Source organism: Microtus pennsylvanicus, chromosome 10 (assembly GCF_037038515.1).
Source record: "Microtus pennsylvanicus isolate mMicPen1 chromosome 10, mMicPen1.hap1, whole genome shotgun sequence".
NCBI lineage: Eukaryota > Metazoa > Chordata > Mammalia > Rodentia > Cricetidae > Microtus > Microtus pennsylvanicus.
In genome coordinates, this window is record NC_134588.1 from 31,381,453 (window position 1) to 31,390,982 (window position 9,530).

General features: G+C 51.4%; 1 protein-coding gene across 1 annotated transcript; it reads right to left on the reverse strand.

Annotated features, from left to right (window-relative positions):
• Positions 1–5,434: 5,434 nt before the first annotated feature.
• Gpr25 (G protein-coupled receptor 25) lies at positions 5,435–7,239 on the reverse strand. The gene has a single exon (XM_075987422.1). The coding sequence runs from the start codon at positions 7,237–7,239 to the stop codon at positions 6,160–6,162; it is 1,080 nt and encodes a 359-aa protein (XP_075843537.1). The 3' UTR covers positions 5,435–6,159.
• Positions 7,240–9,530: the final 2,291 nt, after the last annotated feature.

Sequence of the window (9,530 nt, forward strand, 5' to 3'; positions counted from 1 at the left end):
TTGCTTTGTATATCCCCCCCCCCCACAGGCAAGCATACATATACACCCACCAATATATAAAATAATATATACATATTAATCTCGCTCCCTTTCTCTCTCTATATATATATATGGAGAGAGATTCATTCTTTAAGTTCTGTTGCTCTAGAGAACCCTGACTAAAACAAATTCTCCTTCAGAGCAGGCCTCACATCTAATCAAGAGAGCATCTGGTTTCCTCCGTCAGCTGTCCGGCCACTATTGCACCAGTGGGCATGTCTTGCCTGGTAGGATGATACTGAATTACGCAGGAGCCAGTACTGAATAAGGCCTCTGGTGTCTTTTCTTTTCCAGCAACCTACATAGCCCGGCCCGCACTGTGAACGCTAGCCACCCCGAGAGACGCCTGGTCAATCCAGGATCAGTGTCTTTATGTCCTGCAACCAAACTGCGATGTTTTCAGCAACAGGGTCATACCATCTAGTTCTCACTGGCAACCTAGAACAACCACAATAGCCTGTATTGTCGGGCTGCCTCTGGGGACACCCTGAGCAATAAAACAAAGGAAGGTAACCGTGCCGACTCTGGGATTTTCATTTACTAGACGTCTCCTGGGAGCTGCTTTCTCACCCACACTCGGTATTTCCTTTGTTTCCCCTTCGCTAATTCTTTGTAATTAGCTTACCAACTAGTGGGGCATCATAAAACTTCTTCATAATCCTTAGTTTGGACTAGCTCTCCTCCCATCCCTCCTTCCCCTACTGCCTTCCCCAGCATCCGCTCCTTTCCCACAGTTCCTACTCTCCTATCTTACTATAGCTTCTTTTAAAAATGGATTTGGTGGTCCATGCCTGCTATCCCAGTCACTTAGCAGACTAATAAAAGCTCAGTCGAGCCTCTAAGGTCCTGAGATCAACCTGCAATATACTATAGCATTCTGTTTCAGAGCAAAGTGAAATGAAAAAAAACAACCCACAAGCCAAAAGTCAAAGAAGCTTTTATTACTTTAATAATTAGTGCAGGGAAATCTTAACACACACACACACACACACACACACACCCCTCTAAGAAAAGGTCTCACTACGTAGCCCTGGCCTGGAACTTACAGAGATCTGTCTATCTCTGCCTCATAAGTGCTGGGATTAAAGGCACCATGCCCAGCAGAAAAATCTGACATTATTAAGAGAGAGAGAAGAGGCCAGGGAGTAATTTGTCCATGTGAGTTAGGTTCAAAATGGAGAAGGTGACTCTGTGTCACAGGGAGGAGTAGCAGGGGCAGGAAAGGCAGGTGGGTGATGGCTGAGCCATCCGCTGGTCTGTGGTCCTTTACTTTCCCGCCCTCAGTGCCTCAGATTCGCTGATGGGGACCACAGACTGAGTGAGCTCATGCAAGTGCTTTCCACAGAGTGCCCCACAGATAAAAGATTGTCATTTTCTTAAGCAGGTGACTTCCAGCTCTGGCCATTTTGTAAACACAAGTCTCTGGGTGGAGTGATTACAATCTTGAAAGTTCTTTTTGATTTTGAAGATAACGGGAGGAAGGGTAATTTCACACCTCCGATTTTTCCTCCGTGAAGTTACCAGCATTTCCTGGTCTGGCCATCCTTTGTGGCAGTTGCTGAGTCTGGGGTCAGATGAGGAGAATGAGCAGTTTCAGCCAAGGGAGGCCAGGGACTTAGGCCTGAGAAAACCCCACAAGTGAGATGCCGTCACGGTGTCCAGGGTCCCTCTGCCCTCGGTGGAGAGGGCAGCTGAGTCATATCAGACATCACCAACACACATCCTGGCTCTGCCAGCCTTCTGAACTCCCCAGATCACTCATCAGTCTGGGCCCAAGTTCCCACACTGTGCCCTGAGAACAGACCCATGGGGTCTAGGGAGGTGAGGAGAAAGGTCAGAATTAGTCACAAGAGGCAAATTATGAACGACACACGCCATATGCCAGCCTCGTGCCTGGATGTGGAATTTCCCTCTTTTATTTTTCTCTCCCCTCCTCTCCTTTCCCTCCCCTCCAAGGAATCTAGCTTTTTACCTTCTAGGTAAGGACTCTATTGCTAAGTTACAGCCTTAGCTAAGGTGCTGACCTTTTCAAACCCAGGGTAGCCCCACAGGTCTCTCCACAGTTACAGGATGAGGAGGGAGATGAGGGCCTGGAAATGTTATTCCTGAGGACGGACTCTCGGCGCGCATCTGCCTGAACCAGCACCACTTACGGAGTACTTTCAAGAACATCATTTCCTTTGATGGATGATACAGCAGAGCAGATATGATCAGCCCCAGCCTTCAGCTCAGAAGCCTGGGTGAGGGGCCCAGGGTCAGGCAACCGGAAGTGACCATGGGGAGCCGGGCCCTGGCCTAATTTCAGCCTCTCTGTATTGGAAGCATCACTATATGCTAACGGCCCTTCAATGCTTATAATAAACATTTCTGCAAATGAGATAGAGGGGGAGAGGTTTTATAATTCTCTTAATTCTAACACAATCATCATTGACATTTATTGCATTTTCCTCTGGCCTTTCTCCATGCTCTTTGATAAAGTAGTAACTATTATCATGCATAAAATGCGACAGAATTTCTTTCCCTTTTCAGATGATCTCCTGCGGTGGCACAGTCCTGCAGTCCTTCATTTGGCAGCAGTTAAGCAACACTTGCTCCATGGGGCCACTGCTCTAAGTACTGGAGGCACGGCACGAAATCAAATGACAGCATTCTCTGTAATCGTCGAGGGCATGCTTTGATGAGAGACCAATCAGCAAATAAACGGAATTCCTGGTCTTCTGTTGGTGAACAGAAGGAGAGAAGATCTTCCCTGATGCCTAAACCGGGAGGGAGAAGCAAGGAAAGATAGTCTTGATACAGTGGAGACTGTGCTGCCTAATTTCATATCTATTTGACACAAGCTATGATTATTCGGGAAAAATAAAAAAGAATCTTCATTGAGAAAACGCCCCCATCAGATTGGCCTGTAGGCGGTTGACACATCAGGGCCCAGTCCCCTGTGGGTGGTGACACCCCTGGTGTCACCCAGGTGGTCTTGGATGGAATAAGAAAGCAGGCTGAGTAAGACATGAGGAGCAAACCAGTAAGCAGCATCCCTCCATGGTCTCTGCACCAGCTCCTGCCTCCAGGCTCCTGCCTCCAGGCTCCTGCCCCTACTTCCCTTAGCAACAGAGTGTGATGTGGAGCCTTAAGCTGAAATAAACCCTTTCCTCCCCAAGCTGTGTTTTATTATAGTGTTTTAGCACAGCAATAAAACGCAAACTAAGAGACAAAAGCAGTGCTGATCGATTTGCATCCTCAGAATAAAAGTGTGAGGAGGTTATTTAACTTCTGAAATTTGCCTTTTATCTCTTGGACACTTACTACCAGCATTTCCTGGTTCCTTGCTGAATGCGACCTTAACTTTTGCATTTGAAATCCATCATAGTCCTGAAATCACAGGGTTATGTTTGGACATTTAGAGTTTCTCCTTCTGGGTCTAAATCTTTAAAAACTTCTCTTATTATAAAGTTAGGGAGTGTGGACATTTGAGGCTGTGGAATATGCCCCTCCCTTTTTTTGTTTTGTTTTTTCAACACAGAGTTTCTCTGTGTAACAGTTCTAACTGTCCTAGAACCCTCTTTGCAGACTCACAGAGATCCACCTGCCTCTGCCTCCCTAGTGCTGGGATTAAAGGTGTGCGCCACCACCCAGCTGGAATATGCACATCTTTAGAGTTCTTGATAAAGATGGACCAACTGTTTTGTTTTTTTCTTTCTTTCTTTTTAAAAAAAATGTACATTGATGTTTGACCTGCATGTAGAATCCGCTGGAACTTGAATTACACATGAGCTGGCATGTGGGTACTGGGAATTGAACCTGGGTCCTCTGGAAGAGCAGCCAATGCTCTTAACCAATGAGCCATCTCTCCAGCCCTCCCCCCACAACTGCTTTCTAAAAGAATCTAGTTTGTTCTTCCTCCACAATCTATTAGTTCCTGTATCCGTGCCTCCTCTCCCTCACCAGGAAGTGGGGCTCATTCTCCATGGAGTGAGGAGCACATGAGAACCCAATTGAGTGCTGCACCCCAAGAGAGGAAGCCATTCTCTGCTCCGCTCTGTGCATAGCTCTGTGCTGTAGGAAAATGCCAGTTTCAGGAAGCAATGCAGGATGGGAGATGAAAACCTCCCAGGGGTTCGAGAAGCCTTCTGTCTGTCTGTGTCTGTCTGTCTTCAGGGAGCTCAGCTGAGAAATCAGAGAGGAACTTGGAGGGGGCCCTGTCCCAGCAGCCTTGAACAACGCCTGCTCTGTAAGCTTCGGTCTGGACACACACCCCTCCATGAGGGTGTCCTGGAAGCCCTGGGGCCTTCACCTCAGAAAGCAACGGTGAGGCTAGGCAGGACTGTGATATAAATGAGCCCTTAGACTCCGAAGAGCCTGAAGTACACCCTGCTGGCTCAGTCTTGTCACTTCCAGGGCGTGCAGGAGGGCGTGCAGCAAGGTTCTTTTTGACAGGAACGGTTGCAAGGTGGGGTTAAAGCGGGCTGTGTTGCTAAATATACTCCAAACCAATAGTCTCAAATGCTAGAGGGAATGTGGCAGTACTGGATGAGGAGAGAGGAGGTTAAACAGCCCGAGAGAATGCCCATCTCCATATGTTCACACAGAAGCATCAGTCTGTGTAGCTCTCCATGATCCACAGTCTGGCAAGGACGTGGTTCTCAGGGACAGCCCTGATCCTGGAATCCTTTTCCCTCACTGATCAAGATGTTTCTAAGCCAAATCTTTTCAAATGAAAACATTTCTTAGGCTGAGCCGTGGTGTCACACACCTTTAATCCTATCACTCAAGAGGCAGAAGCAGGCTGATCTCTGAGTTTGAGGCCAGCCTGGTCTATAGGGTGAGTTCCAGGACAGGCTCCAAAGCAACAGAGAAACCCTGTCGCAAAAAAACCAAAGACCAGAAACCAAACAAACAAACAAAAAAAAAAAACACAACCAAATAACAAGAAAAAAAATTCCTTTCTAAGCCTTCCAGAAGCCTCAAAGGATAAACCAGAGTCTGAAATGGTTAATTCCAAACATTTGTACTGGAAGGACTCCCAGAGCTTGGGGGAAAGCCTGGACCACATTTTTAAAAAAATCAAAATTACACATCTCTTCCTTGAAATGACACCTGGCAGACAGATGCTGTACATCTTCCTCGTGGTTTTTTTTCTTTCATCTTGCAAGCTTCAAGATGCGAGATGTCCTTTAAAAAAATAAGCAATTCTCTGCCCCCGCCCCCAGAGTACCACATGGACAGGTGCAAACTAGTCCTCTCCATATCAACATCATACACACCATCACCCCGAGGTGCCTCAACTTGTGAGCCGAGTTTTGTCTGGTTGTGTGATGCACTTTCTGACACTCTTTTGACTCTTGCTGTTCAAGTCAAGACACGGTTGCCAACTAGGGCTAACAAATGGTTTATTATCATTATTGAGATGGGAACTCACAGAAGAACCTGGGGTCCCTGGATGAGTGATGGGGAATCTGAACACCCCCTGAAACTTTCAGATCCCAGCATTCAGAAGGAAGGCCAGAACAGCTTCTCCAGAGGGGAGAGGGGTCGCCACAGCAGGGCAGGTACTCTGAGGGAACAGGTGGGAAGGACCAAGTTGGGCAGTTCACTCTGGGGTTGGTGAGCCTTTGAAAATGAAAATCCAAACTGGGAATGAGACAGGATTCAGGCAACACAGCAACAAAGATGACCAGAGCGAGAGAACTGCCACTCCTCTCAGAACAGTTTTGAGGAGGCATTGCTAGAGGGCTGCCTTGGAGAAGAAATTTCTCAGGGGGCAAAGGCTTTTGCAGGGGCAAGAATAGTCAGGGGCAAGAAGGATCTTTGAGAGTCTGGGTTGGATGTTTGGGCTGAGCTACATCAAATGAAGCAGAGAGGAAAACCTTCTTCCCTCACATCTACTCCGTGAACCCGCGCTTTTCCCGCGCTTCTCCCGCGCTTCTCCAGGTGGGTATCTGCAGCCTTTCTTGCCCTGGGGAAAATTAAGGAAACACCCCCATCTTCCCACGCCTATCAGTCTGTGAGAACAGCCAGTCTTAGCTGCCAGCTCTTAGAAAGCCGATGCACAGTCTGGGGCGAATCTGGGAGCACTGTCGCCCCGCGGCCGCTCCACCTCTACCACCCCCCCCCCAGGGGAGGCTACCAGGACGAGGCAGAGCTCGCCTTTGGGGACCGGCCACAGAAAACCGAACTGTCGTCCCTGGAGAGCGAGGACGCCGAGCTGATCCTTTGCACCTGGCGCCCGGCGCGCGTGCACACCCCGAACCGGGCCCGGGCTCGGAACGAGCGGTCCAGTAGGAGGTAGATGATCGGGTTCGCACAGCTGTTGACGAAAGCCAGGCAGGTGGTGATAGCCAGACCCCAGCGCAGCGCCAGTAGCAGCGCGCAGGGCAGCGGCAGCGCCCGGAGGCGCGCCAGGTGGAAGACGGCGCGCAGGATGCCGAAGGGCAGCCAGGAGCCCACGAAGACGCTCTCCACGGCGAAGATGATGCGCAGCGAATTGCTCCGGGCCCTCCCCACGCGCGGCAGGCGGCGCGACACTCGGCAATAGAAGACCAGGGTGACCGCCAGGGGCAGCGCGAAGGTCAGCAGCAAGAGCAGCAAGCCGAGGCCCTGGAGCGCATCAGATGGCTCCTCGGCGCACTGGCTGCCCACGCCGTCGGGGCTCGGCTGCAGCCGGCGATACAGCAAGGCTGGCAGAGCGGCCAGGAACGCCACAGCCCAGGCGCCGCAGCACGCGGCTCGCACACAGCGCGGGCTCCGCAGCGGCCGCGCTGTCAGCGGCCGGCCCACGGCCAGGTAGCGGTCCACGCTCATGCCCGCCAGCAGCAGCGCGCCCGCGCAGCGCGTGGCTGCCAGCGCGAAGCTGCTGAGTTTGCATAGGCCGTCGCCGAAGGGCCAGAGGCCGCCTTTGGCCTCCGCCGCGGCCCACAGTGGAAGCGTGAGTACAAAGCCCAGGTCGGCGGTCGCCAGGTGCAGCACGAAGGTGTCCACCAGCCGCCGCGGTCCCCGCTGCCTGATCAGCAGCCACACCACGAAGGCATTGCCGGGCATGCCCACAACGAAGGCCGCCAGGTAGAGCGCAGGGATGATGGCGTGGCTGTAGGGCAGGTTCCAGGCTAGGCAAAGCTCCATTTGATCCAGGGAGCCAGAGCCCGAATAGTAATAGTCCCAGAACGTCGTACCCCAGCTTTGTGTCCAGGCCTCGGTGGATTGCATGGCTAGGGTCACTGGGCCTGCGTGCACCCTGGCGCCGTGCAGCTCTCTCTGAGCAGGAGGGGCTTTGCTTTTCAAGGCCGGTGCCCAGCACTTCCCTTCCTGCCACCCCAGGCCGAGGCGAAGGGGTGAGCAGGAAGGTGAAGGGGGAGAAGAGTGTGGGCCGGGAGGGGCAGGCCTCTGTGATGGAAATGGTGGCTTCCAAGTTGGGGCTGGTCTAAAGGGGGCTTCATGTCCTTATGAACTGGGAGACCTGTGGCCATTCAGAGTTGATGGCTCATCATTTCTGGGAGCTCGGCCTATTATCTGGGGAGGAGGGGTGCGTGAAATCTGATATGGGGCGCAAGAGGCAGTGGGTGCCCTAAAGCATTTACCGGTTCTCCCCAGGGGTTGCTTTTGTTTTCGAGTGTTTGCAGAGGAGAAGACCAACCAGACACAAGGGCTTCTAACTAAGAAGATGCCTCAGTTTCTGTCTGTAATTTGCTCTGCCGTGTGGCACAAAGCGGGCCTGGAGGTTGAGGAACCCTCCCATGGTTCCTGATTAGGAATTGCTCCAGAGCTCCTGGACTAATTAGTTCTGGGATGAAGGGCTGGGTGTGTCATCTGGAGTGGCTTTCGGCCCTAGTCCAGTCCTCCTGGCGCCTGCGGAAGGGTTTTAAAGCTAGGGAGGGTAGATGCAGTTGTAATGCCCTGCTGGAAAGGGCCAGGGCCCTAGGTTAACCCTCCTCCTTTCCCATCCTTCAAAACCTTGCTGGGGTAACTCAAACAGGGTCATAACCTCGACGACACAAAATGGCCCCAAACAAAGCAACAGATTTGCTGTTCTAAATCATGAGACTGGAGTTCAGAGAGCCCTTACGGAGTGAGGGGAAGGAGAGGGTTCATGGATGGGTGTGCAGGATGCCTGAGCTCGCATGGGATGGCAAGAGGCAGGACGAGGGTGGGTGAGGGAAAACATGCTTTCTCACGGAGCTGCACACCAATTCTTAACAGACATCCATTGATGGGCTGTGTGGCAACTAATGTGAAGAATGTCTTCCCAGAGTCACGCCAGTTGTCACCAGAATGAGTGACTGATGCACCGAGCGACCCGGTGCTGGAAATTCCGGGGAGCTCGTCAGTTGTGTTTGTTTCTGTTCCATCAACAGTGACCTCTCTGTGTAGCGGGCATGGTTCTGTGCATTGCAAGAAATGCATCTTTACTTCCGATCCATAACTGAGGCAGGGAGAGGCACAGGCCTTGTGTGCAATGGCCAACATGCCGTCATTCAAACTGTGGTCCATGTTTAAAGCAGAGTCTGCCTGGAGCTTAGAAGCAAGGGCCGTGCTGCTGGCGGGAAAAGGCCACTGAGGGGCAATGCTTCAGGTCAGGTCTAGGAAGAGGATAAAGGTAAAAAAGTGTGGTAGAACAGGGAGGGTGAGCCAGCCTAGGAGGGGATATAAGAGCAAGGACACTGCCACACCTAGGAAGACACCGGCAGACTGTGAGAGCCTAGGGTAGACGTGTAGGTGCGTGAGCGAGCGGCCAGCCGATGAAGCTGACAGCATCATGGTGTCTGATCCTGAAGGGCTTCGGGTGCAAGTCTGCTTTGGGAAAGCTCTGGCAGGACGTCACAGGAGGCTGTTGTATTTGGGACTGAAATAGGTGATTATCATTTTATTTTGCAGGAGGTCAGGTCTCCCCTTCATCAGGCAAGTGCACTGCCCCTGAGCTACATTCCAGCTCCTGACCTAGTGGCAGTAGGAAGAGGGTGTGTCAAGATGAGCACGGGTCTCCACACAGACAGCATTAGAGGTAGATTCCTCTTGTGAGGAGCAGCGTGGAAGATGTCTCTCTAAAGGGCCAGAGCACAGAAGGGCAGCTGTGTGTGTGTGCCCAGCTTGACAGCGATTGGATGTAGGATGATGAAAAAAACTCATGATCCAAATCAAGAGGAAAAGAAGCGTGGTAGTAAAAGGTACTGTTCTGGACAGACTGGGCCACGGGATACCCCAGGCTGGTTTTTTTTTTTTTTTGATAATGGAGCAGGGAGTAGGAAGATGGGATAGAGGGCTACATGTCCTCACGTTTCCATCCAAATCCAGAGTGAGGATTTTAAGCTAGAGAGGGAGGGGGAGCCAGATTGCCTTTCTGTAATGGGAAAGAGCCTGCCTCTATCTGCAAAATCAGCCCATTAACTCAAAAGTGCAGAGCCTGGGTACATATCTAGTCTGTTCCTGACAAGAATTTTTTTTCCCCTTGGGCTGATGAGATGACTCGGTAGGCAAAGGCGCTTGCCACCAAGCCCGAGGAG